Below are 21789 nucleotides of genomic sequence, written 5' to 3'. Positions count from 1 at the left end.
ATAAGGTGCCATGCTGACCAGATCATAGAGTCATCCGAAAAAGGACAACCTACACCACAACTCTATACGCCTAGTGATGACGCAGTGATACCCATAGTATCTACTAGGGTTGCAAATGGGTGGAAAGTTTCCAGTAAATTTCCGGAAATTTTCCACGGGAAGTTTAGCTTGGGAATTTTGCCCAAAAAAGCACATGCTAGCATAATATTGTTTTTTTTGTATTTCTTTCTTTTTTTTCCCCCCCACAGGTCCTCTCTTAAAATTACTAACAGAGATGGAATCTTAATTATTAAGGAATTTCTTAATCAATATATGTTTATCTTCTTACTTGGCTTGTTTTAATAATTACAAGTTTTGTGTGTGACTGTGAACAAATGTGTCCTGATTGGTTGGATGAGTGGATGAGCGATTAGCTCCCTCTATTTGTAATATTTGCATATCGAATTGTGATTGGCCTGCAGGCATCTGTAAGACTGCTATAGTTTTTTTTAAGATCCAGGTTAGGGGTCCTGAGGGAAGTCATTTTGTTTTCTGCTGATGTTGTGATGATGCAGTAAGTAAATCAGACTTTATACCAAATAAACCAGTTATTTGTTGAACTCTGTTGTCCTTCAATTTAATATATACAAAATAATACATTATTGGTGATGTAGCGTCATGTGTGTACAGGTCATGCTTCCATCACATGGAGCATCAGCAAAAATGTACTCACCCTGTTGCAATCGTGCTGATCGACCGCAGTTCGACACAGAGATGAATGCCCTTTATTTCTCTGCATAGAACAATGCCACGTTTACCGTCGGATGTGTGGAAGCATTTTACCCCAGGCATTAAAGATGGAAAGACTGTGTACATGTGCAAACACTGTAGAAAGCCATATGTAAAGAATGCCACAAAGATGCAGCAGCATTTATCCAAATGCAACAACTTCACTCAAAGCTCACAGCAGTCAGCCCAGAGTTCCTCTGCTTCCATTCAAGAAGATGATGGTTCTCATTCAGCATCAGGCTCCTTATCATCAGCAACTCCTGGCCCACTTGGAAGGTTCCTTGATACAATGGATAACCATAGCCAGAAGAATGCAGATGAGTGCCTTGCTCGAGCTGTATATGCAACAGGCTCACCCCTCATGCTCACAGCCAGTGTGTACTGGCAGAGATTTTTCAATGTTACTCGCCCTGCATACTGTCCTCCCACCAGACATGCTTTGTCTACTTATTTGCTGGAGGCTGAGTATAACAGGAAAGCTCAAAGAAACGATAGCGATGGCAGACTGTGTTGCAGTTATCTCAGATGGGTGGTCAAATGTACGAGGGGAGGGCATCATAAACTACATCGTCTCCACTCCTCTCCCAGTGTTCTTCAAGAGCACAGACACGAAGGACAACAGACAAACAGGCACATACATTGCTGATGAGCTGAAAGCGGTCATCAACGATCTTGGATCACAAAAGGTCTTTGCAGTAGTTACTGACAATGCTGCGAATATGAAGGCTGCTTGGGCTCAAGTGGAGGAGGCCTACCCTCACATTACGTCTATTGGGTGCGCAGCTCATGGGCTTAACCTGCTCCTCAAGGACATCATGGGTTTGAGAACCATGGAAACACTGTACAAGAGAGCCAAGCAAGTTGTTAAGTATGTCAGGGGAAAACAGGTAGTTGCAGCAACCTACAACTCCAAGCAAATGACAAAGAACAAGAACACCACACTGAAGCTGCCCAACAACACTAGATGGGGTGGTGTTGTCATAATGTACAACAGCCTTCTGGAGGGTAAGGAGTCACTGCAAGAAATGGCAATATCCCAGTCTGGGGATATGGAAACCACCATCAAGAAAATACTGCTGGATGATGTGTTTTGGGAGAGAGTGGTTAGCAGCCTTAAACTACTCTCACCAGTAGCATCTGCAATTGCTCAGATTGAAGGAGATGACGCTGTCTTGTCAGATGTTCTCAGGCTTTTTACTGATTTAAAAGAACAAATCAGCATTGCCCTACCCACATCCCTGCTGCTCAAAGCAGAGGAGAAGGCAATTGTTCAATTCATACAGACGCATCAAGAATTTTGTGTCAAGCCGATTCATGCTGCAGCATACATGCTGGACCCAAAGCATGTTGGGAGACCAATACTTTCTGGAGAACAGATCAACAGCGCTTACAGTGTGATTTCTACCCTCTCAATCTGGATGTGGGCAAAGTTCTGGGAAGTCTGGCAAAGTTCTCTACCAAGCAAGGTCTTTGGAATGGGGATGGGATATGGGAATCATGCAAGCATATCAGTGCACATACCTGGTGGAAGGGACTTTGTGCATCTGAGGCCCTGTCACCTACTGCATCGGTGATACTCCAAATCCCACCTTCATCAGCGGCCTCTGAACGAAACTGGTCACTTTTTGGGAATACGCATACAAAGGTGCGCAACAGGCTGACTAACAAGAGAGTGGAGAAACTGGTGGCTATCCGGGCGAACCTACAACTTATTGAGCCAGATACAGAAGTGTCCACCACACAGCTAGACACTGACACAGAGGAGGAAATGGACACGTCAGAGCCAGAGTCAGAGAATCAGGAGGAGCAATGAGGAGTAGAAGACTCAGAAGACTCATGAGTAGAAGGCTCAAAGGGACAAAATAAGGACAAATTACAGGCTAAATAAGCTGACGCTCTTTTTATTTTATTTTAGATGGGTCTTCTTTGTGGGGGTTCAATAAATTCAAAATTATAACCTAAATAAAGTTTTGAAAGCCTGTTTTTATTTGTATGGAACAGTATGTCTATTTTGACGACAAAGATAATATAAGGGTCAGAGACAAAAACCATCAGTGTGCAAAAAAACTCAAAATTCCCATAAATTCCCGAAAATTCCCATGGAAAGTTTCCTCTTTTAAAAATTCCCAGAATTTTGCAACCCTAGTATCTACCTCCGATCCGGTGATACTGGAACCAGATGAACCCGACACTGGCATTGAAGCCGAATCGACCTTGCCAAAAAAACCTACTACACCACCAAAACCTACTACACCACCGAGGCGTTATCCGGACCGAGTCAGGAAGCCTCCAGAGAGACTGAATTTGTAATTGATTAACTTCAGCAAATGTGTAGATTATTGTTCTTGTAAAAATGTTATTTAATGATTACTTAAAATGTTATGTACTATTTATCTAAATGTTATGTACTATTTATCTAAAAAGGGGAGAAATTGTAGTGTATGTACCTTTAAGAGGAACTATGTTTTTGAAGCCCCTGTATACCAGTAGTGACCACTCGGGTATATAAGCCTGTGTAGCATCTTGTGTAGTTAGTTCACCTCCAGACTTTGTTCAGTAAACACTTGTTAAATCAGTTCCTGCGTTCCGTGTCTTCGTTAACACACGGATCTAACAATGAGAGTGTCTGCTCAGGTGGTTGCTGGTTGTGACCGTGATGCTAGACTTGATTCTTGTCATAAATCACTCGGTATGAACTTCTAGCGACTTGTGGTTTGATTTACCCAGGCTGGGACAGAGGAGCAGAAATTGAGTATCGCCCCATTTGGGACACTAACTTTTGAAAGCTGGAAAATTAGCACCAGGTGCTAATGATTCTCAGCTTTCTCTAAATTTGGTTTTAGTGCTCCAGGAAGGAAGTGGAGCACTAAATAAAGTGTTCCACTTCCTTCCTGGAGCGCTAAAAGAAGCAGAGTGCTGGGCTGATCGATCACAGCTGAAGAAAAGTGGAAAAAATTGAAAAATAATGCATTGCAACAATTTTTATACTTACCGTGCCAACATCCCCTTTAACTTGCGCCCCCGAAGCACCCGGCCTCCCGAACAACGCCTCCTGCAGCCGTCGGTGTTGTTGCCCGGCGATGCTGCAGGGGGCGGAACCGAAGTTTGGGTCTGGAGCGTTACCGGGGCGATGCGCAGGACAATGACGTCACGATCTCCGGGCACAGGAGATCGTGGCGCAATGTGTTACTGCCGCCGCAAACCTCGCAGCCAATTTAGTGGGAGTCGTTCATTTCGCTGCGCCCGGTCGGTAAGTTATTAGCACCCCATTATTGCCCCCTGGAGGCGATAACAGGAGGCGCTAAGGAGGTCAATTTCTAGCCCTAAGTCTCGACTGAAGTCGGGTCTACCGGCCAACTTTGGAACTCCTTTCTGGGCTTAAACAATTGAATATGCTCCTTTAATGCAAGGGAACTAAAGCCCCTTCCAGGCGTCAGACTGTCGTTTTTTGTACAAAGGCGACAGAGGAGAAAGGATGCTGTATTTACATAAATTGTATCATATTTATTCAAGATATCAAATGATATTACTGCCTGTCTAAAATGAAAAACACTTGATAAAATAAACTCCTTAAAGCATTTTAGCTATTGCTAAACCACCCTGGCTGGATGCAAACTCTTATTTATTTTCACCATTAACTCGACTAACCTGCAAAAGAACGGAAAAGTGGTTCCTTTCAAAGTGAAACAGGCTCCTGCACCTGCTTTCACTATACGTAACATTTTTGTCCGCAATTGCTGGCCAGTTGGTGAGCAATCAGCCCAACGCTGCGCCAGCAATGAGTATTTCCCTGTCAGTGCGGATCATCTGTCAAGGCATACCTTGACAGGTCGCAAGTTCAGGATTTTGCACATACGCAAGCACATGTGGAAATCCCGAACTTAGTCAATTTCAACGGCGGTATGACGGCGTACTCGGAGTACGCTTTCATTCGCACCACAAATTCTGGCCCAATGTCTATTTGCTTAGAAATAAGGAACAATGGAGTAACAATTGTGCTACTAGGTATATGCTATAGGCCACCAAATAGTGCAAAGGAGATAGAGGAGCAATTCTGCAGGCACATTACACAAAGATGCAAGAACTAGAGAATAGTGATAATGGGGGGAGTTCAATTATCTGAATATCGACTGGGCTAGTAACGTAAAGGGCAAGGAGCAGGAGGAATTCCTGAAATGTGTACGAGAACTTTCCTGATCGGTGTGTTCCCAGCCCAACGAGGAAGGAAGCAGTGCTGGATCTGGTTCTGGGGAAAGAAGTGAGGCAAGTGGAGCATGTTTTAGTGGGAGAGCATTTGGGAAACAGCGGTCATAATATCATCAGGTTTAGAATAGTTATGGAAAAGGACAAGCTGCAATCAATTGTAAAATGACTTAACTGGAGGAGGGCTAACTTGAGCGAGTTGGAGAGATCTGGCCCAGGTGGATTAGAATCAAAAACTGGCAGGCAAAACAATAATTGTACAATGGAGGCCTTCAAAGAGGAGATGGTTCGGGTACAGACGAGACACATTCCCAATGAGGGGAAAAGGAAGGGCATCCAAAGCTAGAGCTCCCTGGATGACTAAAGATATAGGGGTCGATTTTAATTGTCCCGTGGAGTCAGGATTGGAGGCGTGCAGGGGGTTAAAGTCCCGAATTCGGGGGTCCCGACACCATCCCGCCCCCAAGTAAGTTTCAAAGGAGGCGGGTACCCGCCCCGCACTGGGACCCGCCTACCCGAGGCGGGAAGGGATTAGTGCCAATTAACTGCCTGTTAACAGGTAGTTAACAGGCAGTTTTTAGCCTAATCCCTATCTTAAAGCTTGAAGTGTGGGATTCCCGACGGCTCCAAACCACGCCGAGTTAGAGTCGTCGGGCCGTCGGGTTGAAGGACTTGGAGGGTTCGAGATGTCGGTGTTCAGATGAGTGATGGGTGCATGAGTGCAAAGGTAAGTGTGTTTGGTGTGTCTAAAGTGTGTAAAGAAGTTTAAATTACCTGTACTTACCTTTTCAGCCTTCCTTCCTCTAGGTTTCGGGAGTCCATCATCTAACCGGCACTGAAAGCAGAATGGCTGCAAACTGTCAAAAGTGACAGCCTGCAGCTTTCTGTGCCGGTGAGATTTCTAACTGAGTCTGTGTAGAAGGACTCAGGTTAGAAGTAAGACGGTCGGTGTTTGACAGCTTCAAACAGCTGTGAAACACTGATATTTCATCTGTCAAAACGTCTTGACAGATGAAATTTCAGTCTGTGACGTCACCTGTTGCCGGGTGGCCCTTAATTGGCCTGCTGAGCCCGCTGGGCGGGTTCAACAAGGTCAATCACGTTAAAATCGCGTGGATTGGCCGCATCTCGATGGAGGCGGGACTACAACCCCAAAAGTTGTAGTCCCGCCTCCTTCCCGACTTCTGAATGAAAATCATCCCATAGAGTTTAAAATGAGACAGAAAAAGGAGACTTATGATAACTGTAGGGTTCATGATACAGTAGAGAACCAAGATGAATATAGAAAGCACAGAAGAGATGCAAAAAAGGAATAAGATGGACAACAAGAGAGTATGAGAAAAGATTCACAGGTAACATAAAAGGGAATTCAAAAGTCTTTTATAAACACAAATAGTAAAAGGGTAGTCAAAAAGGGTGAAGCCCATTAGAGACCAAAAAGGAGATATTTTTGTGGAGGCAGAGGGCATGGTTGAGGTACTAAATTAGTACTTCGCATCGGTCCTCACTAGAGAAGAGGACGATGCCAATGTAGTAGTAAAGGAGGAGGCAGTAGCAATATTGGATAGGATAAAAATAGATAAACATAGGTTCTTAAAAGGTTGGAAGTCGTCAAAGCGGAAAAGTCACCTAGTCCAGATGGGATGCATCCTAGGTTTCTGAGGGAAGTAAGGAAATTGTGGAGGCTCTAGCCACAATCTTCCAATCCTCTTTGGATATGGGATTGGTGCCAGAGACTGGAGAATTGCACGTTATACCCCTGTTTAAAAAAGAGGGGAATAAACCTGGCAACTACAGGTCAGTCAGCCTATTGTCAATGGTGGAGAAACTTTTAGAGACAATAATCTAGGGCAAAATTAATTGGTATTTTGAAAAGTATGGAATCTAGGGCAAAATTAATTGGTATTTTGAAAAGTATGGAATCTAGGGCAAAATTAATTGGTATTTTGAAAAGTATGGGACAATAAATGAAAGCCAGCACATATTTATTAAAGACAAATTGTGGTTGACAAACTTGATCGAGTTCTTTGATGAAGTAATGGAGATGGTTGATGAGGGTAGTGTTTGATGTTGTGTATATGGACTTTCAAAAGGTATTTGACAAAGTACCACATAATAGACTTGTTAGCAAAATTAAAGCCCATGGAATTAAAAGGGACAGTGACAGCATAGATACAAAATTGCCTAAGGAACAGAAAGCAGAGTAGTGGTGAACGGTTGTTTTTAGATTAGAGGGAAGTATACAGTGGTATTCCCCAGAGGTTGGTATTAGGACCACTGCTCTTTTTCATATATATTAAATGACCCAGACTTGGGTATACAGGGCATAATTTCAAAGTTTGCAGATGATACATAACTCAGAAATGTAGTAAACAATGGAGGACGACATAGACTTGTGAAATGAGCAGACACATGGTAAATGAAATTTAACAGAGAAGTGCGAAGTGATACATTAGGAATGTTAGGCCCTAAGCTCTGGAATTCCTTGCCTAAACCTCGCTACCTCTCTTTCCTTCTTTAAGACGCTCCTTAAAACCTACCTCTTTGACCAAGCTTTTGGTCATTTGCCCTAATTTATCCTTATGTGGCTTGGTGTCAAATTTTTTGTCTGAAAATACTCCTGTGCAGTGCCTTCGAACGTTTTCCTACGCTAAAAAGGTGCTATATAAATACAAATTGTTGTTGTTGTTGAATGAGGAGAGACAATATGAACTAAATGGTACACATTTTAAAGGGGGTGCAGGAACAGACACCCGTGGATGCATGTACACACAATTTTGACAGTGACAGGACACTAGGCTGTTAAAAAAGGATATGGGATCCTTGGCTTTATTAATACTGTAGAGGCATAAAGTACAAAAGCAAGGAAGTTATGCAAAACCTTTATAAAACACTGGTTAGGCTCCAGCTGGAGTATTGTGGCCAATTCTAGGCACCACACTTTAGGAAGGATGTCAAGGCCTTGGAGAGGGGACAGAAGAGGTTTACTAGAATAGTACCAGGGATGAGGGACTGCAGTTATGTGGAGAGACTGGAGACACTGGGGTTGCTCTCCTTAGAGCAGAGAAGGTTAAGAGGAGATTTGACAGAGGTGTTCAAAGTCATGAACAGTTTTGATAGAGTAAATAAAGAGAAACTGTTTCCAGTGACAGAGGAGACGGTAACCAGAGGACAAAGATTTAAGGTAATTGGCAAAAGAACCCGAGGCAACATGAGGAAATTTTCTTTTTAATCAGCGAGTTGTTGTGATCTAGAATGAACTGCCTGAAAGGGTGGTGGAAGCAGGTTCAATAGGGAATTGGATAAATACTCGAAGGGGAAAAAAAATTATAGGGCTGTGGGGGAAAGAGCAGGGGAGTGGGATTAATTGGATAGCTCTACCAAAGAGCTGGCACAGGCACAATGGGCCGAATGATCTCCTGTGCTGTATCATGCTATGATTCTATGTAAATGGGTTAAGAAATACAGGCAGTGTTGAATGTGTTCAGTTCCTTTGTGTCCCAGTAGTGAATGACCTTGCTGCTTTTTGTCCTTTAGCCATCCCCACTAATCACCCAGCACTGACCCATAGTCAGATAATAAAAACCGCGCAACACCTGATACAATTATAGGGTCGTGGGCAGGCAATAAGTAGGTACATCAGACTATGGCCAAGAATCTCCAATTAAGTTACTCTGCTGTATATTGAGGTGGGGAGGACCAAGTCATTTAAGAGCCATTGAATCCTGAGTACCAAGCCTTGCATCAGTTAATAGCAGTGGCAAGGTGAAAGCCTGGCAGCAGAAATTGTGATGGAAAACACATTTTGGAAGCTATAAAATTTGACTGTAGTTAAACCCGAGAACCATAGCGGGCACAGAGTTGGCACACTGCCTTTTCACCTGGCTATGCCTGACTTGGGAGTGCTTGATGCGGACACTGGCTCTGCAAAGTTTGTGAGGTGCTATCTTTCCCAGCAGTGGCATTTTGCTTAAAAACACCCAACAAATATTGAGAAAAAGAATGTGTAACTGTACCTTTTTGATGCCTGGATGCGCTGGGTAGAATTACTGCCAGACCACCGGGATAAAATATACTGTGCAGGAAGTGCAGATATTAATAAACCAATCTGCAAAGCAGCAGCTGCAGTTAATTGAGGCATCCCAGTGTTAACCTCTCTCTCCTTTCACTAACAGTATGGAGGACTTGAAGATAACCAACTGGCACTGCTGTTAATTGAAAGTAAAAGATTATTAAATACATGGCACATCTTTTTGAAATTCACATTATGTAGAGGATACCACCGGTTTCAAGCGTGATACTATTTTAAGCAACTGAGTAGACTCAGCCATAGAACAGACGCCACTGAGCTCCCAAATGTTTTATGCCCAGTCTGATATTCATTTTGTTTAAACATCATATTGCACGGGATCCCATTGGGTGTTCTACTTATACAAAAGGCTCATGCGTTGTGAAAATAAACAAAACAAATAAATGTAAAAAAATGAAGGGCCTTATGCATCAGGAGATGCATCATAGCGTATTGATAAAGCAGTTGTGTTGTGATTGTTTTTATTCCAGGTAGTTGGGTGTGACTCTCAACCTGTGAGTTTTAGGGCTCGATTTTCATTGAGCCGTGGAGGCGGGCTTGGAGGTGTGCGGGGGGTTAAAAGCGCAAAAACTGGCGGGCGGGGCGTTCCCCCCCCCAGCCTGGTTCCCGACTCCGAGCAATTTTAACTCAGTCGTGTCTGATGGTCCCGACTCCGTCCCGCATCCAACAGGCGGGACTGGTCGTTAAGGCCCTTAACCACTAAATGGCCTCTATAATCCTATTTTGAAAGGCACTTGCGAATTTAATCCTTTTCCCACATGAAAAACGCCTGGTGGGAAACACGAATGTGAAACCTGGCGGGAGCACTATTGGATTGCTGACTATCAACTGCAGGTCAACCATTAAAGAGGAGATTTGATCAGCCATCATTTGCAGGTGGCAGGGCTTCGTGGTCTCCGGTCTGGGGCAACTTTTAGAAGGCTTAACCACACCTGTGGAAGGTTGGAGCCTCACACCCATTTCCAGTGTGACCTCCTGGGAAACCCCTCTCGCCACCTTCACTCAGCGCTTCCTCAACGGAGGCTTATACCAGAAGCATGGGAGCCATTTATTTCCTTCCCATCTGGGCATTAGAGGAGCTCGAGTACCAGCCGCATCAACAGCAGAACCAGGAACAACAGCAGCACCAGCAACATCAGTAGGAGCGCCAGGCTGCTGCTCACCCACCTGAAGCTGCACAGGCCAGATGAGGCCAGCGCCTGGAAGTGGCTGGAGAGCACCTTGCTGCACATCAGGGGGGCCATGGGGACCCGTATCCACAATGGCAGTCCTACTCAGAAGGACTTCCATGAAGTTCTGGTTTCTCTGTTCAATAGATGCCCATCGCTCCTCAAGTGATGTCATTCTATTCTGAACAATGACCATGTTTTCCATACCCTGGTGACTAAGCTCCTCCATGGCCGTAGCCATCCTCTCTTCTACGGTAGCCATCCTTTCCGTGGTGATGAGTGTGATGAAATATATGTCTTCATCAGCCCCCGTGTTTTACCTGCATTGTATTGTGTGTACCGCCCCCTTTTCCCCTATTGTGTGTATTGGCTCCGCCCCTGTCTTTTGTCATATAAAGGTCTCAAGAGCTGTATGAGTCATTCTGCCAGACAAATCCGATGTGGAATGACGTGCAATGTTCTTAGCGCTTAAAAGTCTTCAGTTGAATCCTTTAACTTCTTGTCCTTGAGTTATTGATGGCACATCAATGAGTTCATGCGCCAATGACTCTACAAAGGCTCTGCTCATGGTCGCTGTGGACTCCTCCATTTGCTCCACACTCGCAGCGACCCTAGAGACAAAACCTGCCAGAGACTCCTGCATCTGTGCCTGGAGTTCAATCACCTCTTCTCTTGTGGATGGACCCAGAGGCAGAGGGTCGACATGCTGCCGAGCCGAGCTGGCAGAGTCCTGCGCCCTCCGACTAGGACTATCCACTGCTGTCCCTGTCTCCACAATCTGCTGATGCTCACTTGTGAGCTGTGATACACCAGGTGACAACACTACTCTATGTCCCGAAAGTCCCACCGAGGTGTGAGTGTCTGCGCTGGTGCTGGGTGCTCTGAATTCTGCTGACGCTGCGCCCTCAGAGGTTGTAGCTTCCTCTGAGGAGTCTGGCTGCTCAGCCTCTTCTTCCTGGCTAGGGGGGACGGATGCGTGTGATGGTCCCGTGGGGGAGTAAAGGAAAGAGTCAGAGATGTGATGCAAAGGCTACATGCATATAGCTTTTTGCAGATGCTCATAAGTCCATCTGTTACAGCTTCACAGTCATTATCAGCGACTCATGCAATGTCAAAGGGAGAGATGGGAAACTTTTCTGTCACCAGCTTGCTGTGTTACACCAGTCTGTCCGTCCCCCACGTGCAAATCATCCTCTATTCCCATAATTTCCAGGACAGCCTCCTCCCAGGGGGTCAGGTGGGCTATTGAAGCTGTCCCTCCTCCTGTCCTGCCTCGCTCTCTTTTGTTGTGAGCTCTCTTTTCCTGCAATGAGGGAGACAAGTGGAGGTTGAGTGAGAATGAAGGAGTGAGTGTAGAGATTGCATAGCATAGATACTTAGAAGGAGACAAAGATGGAGTGAGGTTGCAAGACCAAGGGCCCTCCCTGTGTGTTGTCAGTTGTGTTCAAAGCATCAGAGTGAGAGGGAGTGTGAGGGCTACATGGTGGAATAGTTATGTGAAGGTGAGCATAAAAGAGAGAGGGAATGGGTAAGGGTGCATGGATGTCAGTTTCAAGTGGGATGTGGAGGAAGAGATTGCTAAAGCTGAGTGCTGGTGAGGAAAGGCAATGGGGATCAGATTGAGGGTGATGGGAAATTCACTCACTTTTCCAGTGCGCTGAAGGTCATGAAATCTTTTCCTGCACTGTATCCAGGTTCTACGGGTGACTCCCAAGGAGTTGACCTCCTCAGCCACCTGCATCCACACGGTCTTGGTCTGAGTGGGAGGCCTCTTCCTCCCTGATAAAGGGAAGATAACCTTCCTGTTGGCCCTAGCCCCATCCACTAATGCCAGCAGTGCCACCTCGTCAAAGCGAGGAGCTGATCTGGCCCTCCCGCTTGTCATATTTTCTGCAGCTCCCTCACACTGCACAGTCTGCAGAAGAAGCAAGGCTTGCTGTGGACCTTAAATGCAGCAGCAATGATGATGTCATCAGAGGGGACTTTCAGTCATGAAAAACCCCTTTGCAAAGGCTTCCCACACGTTGGAAATCAATTGGCCAATTCAGTTAAAATTGCATCAATCTCCCACATCCATTTAGATTTGTGTGGGAAACACAAAATTCGGATAACACGACACCATCCCGCACCAGAGTTAAAATCCCCCCCTTAGTGTTCCTAATGTTAGGGTACTGATATTTGATAGCAACGCAGATCAATACAATTGCGTAAATCAGTCATTGGAGTATGGAAACAGTTTTGTAATATGTTGGTAACAATTCAACAAATAACTTTATTCCACCTCACTCCACCCCAATCACAAATTTCCATGAGTGTTGGCAGCCCTGCATAATCTTGCCCGAATAGCCATACTTCATAATTAAACCTAGACAATATGTGCCTACAGGCTAGACAACTGCAGTAGGTATTACAGACAAGTTCAATAGAATAACAACTTGCATTTATATGGTGCCTTTAACGTAGAAAAAGGACCCAAGTTGCTCCCTAGAGCTCAATATAGTTCATACCGATGCCAGGACAACTGAATAGCAATTAGGAGCAGGAACCATGCATGATATTTTTCACCTCTCTAGCTCAGGGACACCAAGGCCAACCATAAAGTTTCCACCACAGCCCCAGCTAAGATACACTAGCCCAACTCAGCACTACTAGATAGTGACGTCTTTTTGATCTGGATGTCTCCGTACTACACCACGTTATGCATTTACCCACTGACCCATCAAATAGAGCAGAAAGATCATAAAAATAAAAGAACTTTGCATTTTAATAAAGGAAGGACTTGCATTTATACAGCATCTTTCATGTTCTCAGGGCATCAAAAAACACTTTGCAGCCAATGAAGTACTTTTGAAGTGTAGTCCACCTTCCCTCATTTAGATGAGGCACAGAGTTAAAATCTCATGGGTCTCACGCTGCCCGGAGTTAAAATCCGGTCTTATGGGTTTAAGGGCAGTTTCTTAGCGTGGTTAGCAGTTGGTAGCAGAGTGTCGTCAGGCTCTGTTTTAGGAACACTTCTGTTTACTGTGTACATCAATGATTTGCATTTGGGGCTAGAGGAAGTGGTGTCCAAATTTGCAGGCAATACTAAAATAGGAAGCATAAATAATTTGCAGAAAGAAAGGAAGCTGCAACTATATTGATAAGGTGGTGGAAATGGCAAAAAAAATTAGTTGAATTTCAATAAATGTGAGGTGGTGCATTTTAGTAAAAAAAAGTAAATTATACTTTGAATGGAGGAAAGCTGGGTGATGTGAAAGAGCAGAGGGATTTGGAGATTTTGGTTCACAGGACATTAAAAGTAGCACCTCAAGTGGGTAAGGCAATAAAAAGAATTAATGGATACTGGGTTTTAAGTAATCGATGCAAATACTGTACTTAATGAAAACTTAAGAAAAGACACATGGAAATGTATGCTCCTTGCTGAAATGCAAACTTTAAAATATTGTTTGAATTGTGACTTGTCAGTTTTATGATCAGTCTTTGTAGTTTGCAATAATTCAATAATTTTCTTTTATAAAGTTAAAATGTAAACACTCTCTATTCCCCATATTTTCTTTCTCCCAGGCTTCTTAGGCCAGGGAGAATTTAATTAATTACATAGAATGGGAGATCAGGCGATGTGTTGCTGCTGCAATATGTGGGAGCTGGTGAACACCATTGATGCTCACGGTGATCACATTTGCAGTAAGTGTTGGCTGCTCGAGGAACTCCGGCTCCGTGTTGAAGAGCTGGAGACCGAGCTTCAAACACTGAGACACATCAGGGAGGGGGAGAGTTACCTGGACTCTGTGTATCACGAGGTAGTCACACCAATTAGATTAATTAATTCAGATGTAGTCCGTGGCCAGGGTCAGGATGGCGTGACTAGAAGTGAGGCAGGTACGGGGGTCCAGGAGGTAGTTTTGGAGGAGCCGCAGCCCTTGCACTTGTCCAACAGGTTCGAGGCTCTTACTCCCTGTGAGGATGGGAACAGGGACTGCGGGGAGGATGAGCAACCTGGCCACAGCACCGTGGAGCGGGGGGCCATTCAAGTGGGGGGGGGGGGGGGGGGAGTTAAAAGAAATGTTGTAGTGGTAGGGGATAGTATCGTTAGGGGGATAGATAGAGTTCTTTGCAGCCGAGAGCGAGAGTCCCGAAGGCTGTGTTGCCTGCCAGATGCCAGGGTTAAGGACATCTCCTCTGGACTGGAGAGAAACTTGGAGTGGGAGGGGGAGGATCCAGTTGTCGTGGTCCATGTTGGTACCAACGACATAGATAGGACAAGGAAGGAGGTTCTGCTGAGGGAGTTTGAGCAGCTAGGGGCCAAATTAAAAAGCAGAACCACAAGGGTAATAATCTCTGGATTATTACCTGAGCCACGAGCGAATTTGGCTAGGACAAATAAAATTAGAGAGTTAAATGCGTGGCTCAAAGACTGGTGTGGGAGAAATGGGTTTTGCTTCCTGGGACACTGGCACCAGTACTGGGGCAGGAGGGAGCTGTTCCGTTGGGACGGGCTTCACTTGGCCAGTGCTGGGCCTAGAGTCCTGGTGGATCATATAACTAGGGCTGTAGAGAGGGCTTTAAACTAACTAGTGGGGGGGGGGGGGGGGGGGGAGGTTCCTAGAGAGCAAATAATAAAAATGACAACAGAGAAGGTCATAGACTTAGGTAGCAGTGGGGAAATTAAAAACCAGAGCGTGTCAGGAAGGGGCAGAAGGTATGGAGTAAAAGGTAAAGTAATAAAAAGGGCAAAAGCAGGAACTAAGTTTCACAAAACATCTTTGAAAGTTCTCTATCTGAATGCACGTAGCATTCGTAACAAAATAGATGAGTTAATGGCACAAATAACTACATATGGGTATGATCGTGTGGCCATTACAGAAACATGGCTGCAGGGTGACAATGCCTGGGAATTAAACATACCAGGTTATTTAACGATCAGGAAGGACAGGCAGGAAGGGGAGGTGGGGTGGCTATGTTAATAAAGGAAGGAATCACTGTAATACAGAGAAATGATATTGGGTCAAAAGATCAGGATAATGAAACAGTTTGGGTGGAGGTAAGGAATAATAAGGGGAAAAAAACACTAGTGGGCGTAATCTATAGGCCTCCGAACAGTGGCAACTCTGTTGGACGGAGTATCAATCAGGAAATAGTTGAGGCTTGTAATAAGGGAACATCTATAATTATGGGGGATTTCAACTATCATATTAATTGGACAAATCAAATTGGGCAGAGCAGCCTTGAGGATGAGTTCATGGAGTGTATTAGGGATGGGTTTCTTGAGCAGTATGTAACTAAACCGACCAGGGGGCAAGCAACCTTAGATCTGGTCCTGTGTAACGAGACGGGATTAATTAAAAATGTCCTAGTAAAGGATCCCCTTGGAATGAGTGACCATAACATGGTTGAATTCCATATTCAATTAGAGGGTGAGAAGGTTGGATCTCAAACAAGTGTGCTAAGCTTGAATAAAGGAGACTATGAAGGTATGAGAGCGGAATTGAGTAGAGTGGATTGGGAAAATAGATTAAAGGGTAAGACGATACATGATCAGTGGTGTACATTTAAGGAGTTATTTTACAACTTCCAAAAAATATATATTCCACTGAGAAGAAAAGGGTGTAAAAGAAAAGACAGCCATCCGTGGCTAAGTAAAGAAATTAAGGATAGTATTCGACTAAAAACAAGGGCATATAAGGTAGCCAAATCTAGTGGGAGGATAGAGGATTGGGAAAACTTTAAAAGACAGCAAAAAGTAACAAAAAGATTGATTAAGAAAGGGAAGATAGATTATGAAAGTAAATTAGCAAAAACTTTAAAAACAGATAGTAAGAGTTTTTATAGTTATATAAAAAGAAAAAGGGTGGCTAAAGTAAATGTTGGTCCCTTAGAGGATGAGACCAGGAAATTAATGGTGGGAAATATGGAGATGGCAAAAACACTGAATGAATATTTTGTATCAGTCTTTACAGTAGAAGACACTAAGAATATCCCAACACTGGACAAACAGGGGGCTATGGGGGGGGGGGGGGGGGGGGGAGGAGCTAAAACACGATCAAAATCACTAAGGAAGTGGTACTCGGTAAAATAATGGGACTCAAGGCGGATAAATCACCTGGACCTGTTGGCTTACATCCTAGGGTCTTGAGGGAAGTGGCGGTAGGGATTGTCGATGCATTGGTAATAATTTTCCAAAACTCCCTGGACTCAGCAAAGGTCCCGGCAGACTGGAAAACTGCTAATGTAACACCCTTATTTAAAAAGGGCAGTAGACAGAAGGCTGGAAACTATAGACCGGTTAGCCTAACATCTGTGGTAGGTAAAATTTTGGAGTCCATTATTAAGGAGACAGTAACAGGACATTTGGATAATCATAATTTAATAGGACAAAGTCAGCATGGTTTTATGAAGGGGAAGTCATGTTTGACAAATTTGCTGGAGTTCTTTGAGGAAGTAACATATAGGGTGGATAAAGGGGAACCAGTGGACGTAGTGTATTTAGACTTCCAAAAGGCATTTGACAAGGTGCCACACAAAAGATTATTGCTTAAGATAAAAAATCACAGGATTGGGGGTAATATTCTGGCATGGATAGAGGATTGGCTATCTAACAGAAGGCAGAGAGTTGGGATAAATGGTTCATTCTCAGACTGGCAATCAGTAACTAGTGGTGTTCCGCAGGGGTCAGTGCTGGGTCCCCAATTCTTTACAATCTATATTAACGATTTGGAGGAGGGGACCGAGTGTAACATATCAAAGTTTGCAGATGATACTAAGATGGGAGGGAAAGTAGTGAGTGAGGAGGACATAAAAAACCTGCAAGGGGACATCGACAGGCTAAGTAAGTGGGCAGAGATTTGGCAGGAAAAATCGTAGAGCAAGTTATTATCTTAATGGCAAGAAACTGGAAAGTACTGAAGTACAAAGGGATCTGGGGGTCCTGGTGCACGAAACTCAAAAGGTTAGTATGCAGGTGCAGCAAGTGATTAAGAAGGCCAATGGAATGTTGGCTTTCATTGCTAGGGGGATAGAATATAAAAATAGGGAGGTATTGCTTCAGTTGTACAAGGTATTGGTGAGGCCGCACCTGGAATACTGCGTACAGTTTTGGTGTCCATACTTAAGAAAGGACATACTTGCTCTCGAGTCAGTACAAAGAAGGTTCACTCGGTTAATCCTGGGGATGAGGGGATGGACATATGAGGAGAGGTTGAGTAGATTGGGACTCTACTCATTGGAGTTCAGAAGAATGAGAGGCGATCTTATTGAAACATATAAGATTGTGAAGGGGTCAGATCGGGTGGATGCGGGGAGGATGTTCCCGATGATAGGTGAAACTAGAACTAGGGGGCATAGTCTTAGAATAAGGGGCTGCTCTTTCAAAACTGAGATGAGGAGGAACTACTTCACTCAGAGGGTGGTAGGTCCATGGAATATGCTGCCCCAAAAAGCTGTAGAAGCTACATCATTACATAAATTTAAAACAGAAATAGACAGTTTCCTAGAAGTAAAGGGAATTAAGGGTTACGGGGAGCGGGCAGGAATTTGGACATGAGTCTAGGTTCGGATCGGTCATGGCCCTGTGGGTAGCGGAGCGGGCCCAGGGGCCGTGTAGCCTGATCCTGCTCCTATTTCGTGTGTCTAATTCGGTTAGATTCAGGAGATGGTTCTGTGATAGTGGATTGGCGGTTAGGATCAGGTCAGCCATGATCTTATTGAATGGCGGAGCAGGCTCGAGGGGCCGATTGGCCTACTCCTGCTCCTATTTCTTATGTTCTTATGTAACACACTAACTGCAGCCCAGATAGCTGGTAGCCTACTGGTAGGTCTCCACTAGTACTGATAAGAATCCACAAGCAGGTGTAGAAGAGTAATCCAAGAAAAAAAACGTAACAAATTACACCCCCACCCCTTCCATGTGGAGAAATGCATTGTTATGACTTCCTCAGCATCTCCCCAGAGCAACACAACAGAGATCAGGAACTCAAGAGTGGAAGAAACCAAACCTGTGCTCACCCCCTCCACAGAGCAGTGTTTCTGAGCTTCAACAGTGCATCACTGCACTTTCTCGCCCCCACAAGTCAATAGAATTGATAACAGAACTGTGATGAGAAACATTTGTAACAATTTATTTTCTAAAACAGCAGCACATCTACTACTCACATCATCTCCCTGCTTAATAACACTTCCACGGAGATTACTGGCATAGCTCATCCTTCTCCACAACACACATTTAAGGTGGGAGGCAATAAAACTCAGCTTAGAAATAGGTGGGGGTGGGGGGTCAGACGTAGGCTATTTTTTGGATTTTTTAACCACTGAACACCAGTCAGACTAGTCATAACCCAGGAAGGGTTTGTGGAACACTCTTGTTAGGAGACCCAGTTTGATCAGCTGAAGAACATCTTTTTGTTGGCTTCAGCCGTGGCTCAGTCAGAAGGTTGTGGGTTCAAGTCCCACTCCAGGGACTGGAGCACAAAAATCTAGGCCGACACTCCAGTGCAGTGCTGAGGGAGTGCTGCACTGTCGGAGGTGCCGTCTTCTGGATGAGACATTAAACCGATGCCCCGTCTCCTCTCTCAAGTGGATGTAAAAGATCCCATGGCACTATTTCGAAGAAGAGCAGGGGAGTTAACCCCGGTGTCCTGGCCAATATTTATCTCTCAACCAACATAAAAACAGATTATCTGGTCATTATCACATTGCTGTTTGTGGAAACAAGTTTTAAGACAAGCCAGTAAAAGAGCCACCTTCACGCCTATCGCTGATGCCTTTTACTTTCTGCCGCCCTCCTAAATCGGAGAAAACTTGTGCACAATTGGCGGCCACATTCCCTACATTACAACAGTGACTATACTTCAAAAGCACTTCATTGGCTATAAGGCGCTTTAGGACGTCCTGAGGTCGTGAAAGCACTATATAAATGCAAGCCTTTCTTTTACTCAAATTTGAGGTAAAATACAGCTCTGAACGCTCCAGTCATCCTGGAGAACAAATTAGACATAAAATCTATCCCTTGCTTTGACGCACGTTTTCAATGGCCTGGGAACAAGCTTTCCACCTCAATTGTGGAGGAAGGTGTGAACATAAATATATCCGATAAAACAACACCGTTAAATCTTGAAATGAAGGATGTGTGTGCCCTGAACACAGTCTCCTTCATCTAATTAACAGCAGTGATTTGCTCCCACTGACTGGTGAAGCAGCACCACCAAGAAATGAAGCATTCCACAGTAAGAGAAGGGCTGGATGAGAGAAGTCTGACAAATGTCCATCTAAACTCAGCCGCCTGGTGTAACAATGATTCTAGTCATGGAGTGGTTTCCTAACTAAGACTGTTCCCTCGCTGTCCTCCTGCCTGGTGAGAAATGAGCAGCCTGCCAGAGAGAAAAGCAAAATATGGGTAGGGGGGCTTTTTTTTGGGAGGTGGGCAGGTAATAATGCAAACTTTTCCACTTTTAAAGTTCAAATAGCCTAAAAATAAGGACGAGCTTACAAATGGAGTTCGCTGTTCCTAATAAGATTACATTATATCATCCTGTGCTAAAGCTGGTACTGGAGGAAGCAAAATTGCTTCCAAGCGTTAATCATGATTGCGTCAGCAATAGACGTGAAGGTGGCTCTTTTACTGGCTTGCCTTAAAAGTTTGATGAGAAAGGCCTTTTACTTTCTGCCGCTCTCCTAAATCGGAGAAAACTTGTTTGCAGTCAGAAGCTGTTCGGCGGTGCTCGCTGCAAACACCAGTTTGTAAATACACAAGGTTGGATTTATCCCAAAACATGGACTGTTGGGAGCTGCGGAGTCACAACTATGGGGAACTGGGTTAGAACGACCGAGGTTGGGGCTTTATTTGAAAAGAAGCATGAACATGGAAAATGTAATTACCTAATATTGTAAATACAAAATAAACTGGAGTATGGATTTCTGGTCTCAGGAGGCAGATCAATGCATATGTTTATCAAATATAAACTTAATTATAGATCACAAAAAACCACAAAAGTAAACATAAGAAAATGAGCCGGTGCAGTTTTGCTTAAATATTTCTTCTAAGTTAAAAAAAAAATCACACTTTGTAAAACCTTTCAATTAAAAAACACATGTTGTGAACGTCTTTCAAACCAGCCAGTTACTGACTTTCCAACTTTTAAGGCCAGTTACTGCAAACAATGACACGAAAGAGTTGGACCTAGAGCAAAGAATACATTGAACAGTGAATATGAAATGGGCCAACTTACCAAACACTGGATATTTTTATTATGTGAATTTTTTGTAAAAAAAGTCAATCCAGCCTTTGTAGCACTCTCTATAAAACTCTCTCTAAATCCAGCGCACAGCACTTGATCAAATTCACCATCGGCCGCCACAGGCGCAGGAAAACAACTCTGCCAGGGCAGACCCGCGAATGGCACTTCACAACATCACTAACCCAGATCTCCGTCTGCCGCGGAGTCTAAGCAGGAACTGAAAATTCATGCAAAACAGGTGTTTGTGTGCGTGTGTCACTCGGATTCAGCGTTGCGCATCGCAGCCGCTCTCCTGCAACACGACACGTTCCCCACAGACTGCAGGTGGCGACCTTGCTGCCCGCCTTCCTCGTCCAATAGTTTCGCCCCACGACTGGTTCGGGGGGGGCCGTTTGGTGCGGCGCCACGTCAGAGACACGTCTCCAATCCCGCACATGAAGCCTGAAAGCCACACAGTCCCGTTTAACCCGCTCTCGGTGCAGCTTACTGATTGCGTCGGCGAAAATGTGCATTCTTATGGTTGCAGTTGCTTCGTATTGATTCTCCTGTGCATTCCTTGTCACAAGTTTTTAAAACACGAATACCTTAAAACACGAAATAGCATCATCTATTCGTTGTAGGATCCTGAGGAGAATTGTTCAAAATTATGGAAGGGACTGAGAGCAAATGGTAAAATATTATTTCCAATGGCCACTCAACATCACCAAAACCATTATTTCCCAGGTGAAGACATCTTCCCCCCCACAAGAAGACCATCAATAAAGACTTTGTTTAACATCAGAAAGTGCGGCCTCCCTCCTTCCCACCCCCTTTCTGCCTCTCTCTTTAAAGAGGCACCTCACTTTACTATATTAATTGCCAGTTGACCAGAGGGGAGGAGGCCCCTCTCCGGCCTGGCCAAGAAAGCCATTAATTGGTCCAGGCAGCGGGCGGCCGAGGGGGTCGTCCGGCCGGATTGCCTCCCTCTCTTCCGCGGCCATGTTCGCGGCCGGGTGGCCCTGGAAATGGAGCACGCGGTGTCCGCCGGCGAGCTCGAGCTCTTTCGTGACCGGTGGGCGCCGCGGGGACTGGAGTGCATAGTCGGTTTAAATAACCAAATTTTAATTTGATTGGTTAAGTTTTGTTTAGGGGTTTATTGGGCTTTTTGTTACAGTTTATTTGTTTAATGTCTGTTTTTGGTTTATACAAAAAGAGAAGGCCCCTCTCCCAATTCAGTCAACAAGGGGAGAGGTGTGCCTTCACTTTTAACAAGCTCCCTCTGCTCAGGAAAAACAAACACTGAAAAAAACCCACCAAGAGCATAACAGGGAAGAATAGTTTTTTTTTAAAA

General features: G+C 44.5%; 1 protein-coding gene across 2 annotated transcripts in view; it reads right to left on the bottom strand.

Annotated features, from left to right (window-relative positions):
• Positions 1–21019, bottom strand: part of LOC147112915 (uncharacterized) — a 42169-nt gene extending 21150 nt beyond the window's left edge. The window contains exons 1-2 of one of the 2 annotated variants that reach the window (XM_085997700.1): positions 20451–21019; positions 8988–9179 (exon numbers count right to left, since the gene is read on the bottom strand). In XM_085997700.1, the coding sequence (XP_085853826.1) occupies positions 8988–9112 (125 nt within the window). In that variant the 5' untranslated portion in view covers positions 9113–9179; positions 20451–21019. The remainder of the gene's footprint in view (positions 1–8987; positions 9180–20450) is intronic. The other variant, XM_085997699.1, reaches the window with a different exon arrangement.
• Positions 21020–21789: the final 770 nt, after the last annotated feature.

This window comes from Somniosus microcephalus, chromosome 9 (assembly GCF_052327205.1).
Source record: "Somniosus microcephalus isolate GS21.2 chromosome 9, FLI_Smic_1.0, whole genome shotgun sequence".
In the NCBI taxonomy this organism is placed as follows: Eukaryota; Metazoa; Chordata; class Chondrichthyes; order Squaliformes; family Somniosidae; genus Somniosus; species Somniosus microcephalus.
This window is presented reverse-complemented; position numbering and strand designations above follow the sequence as displayed.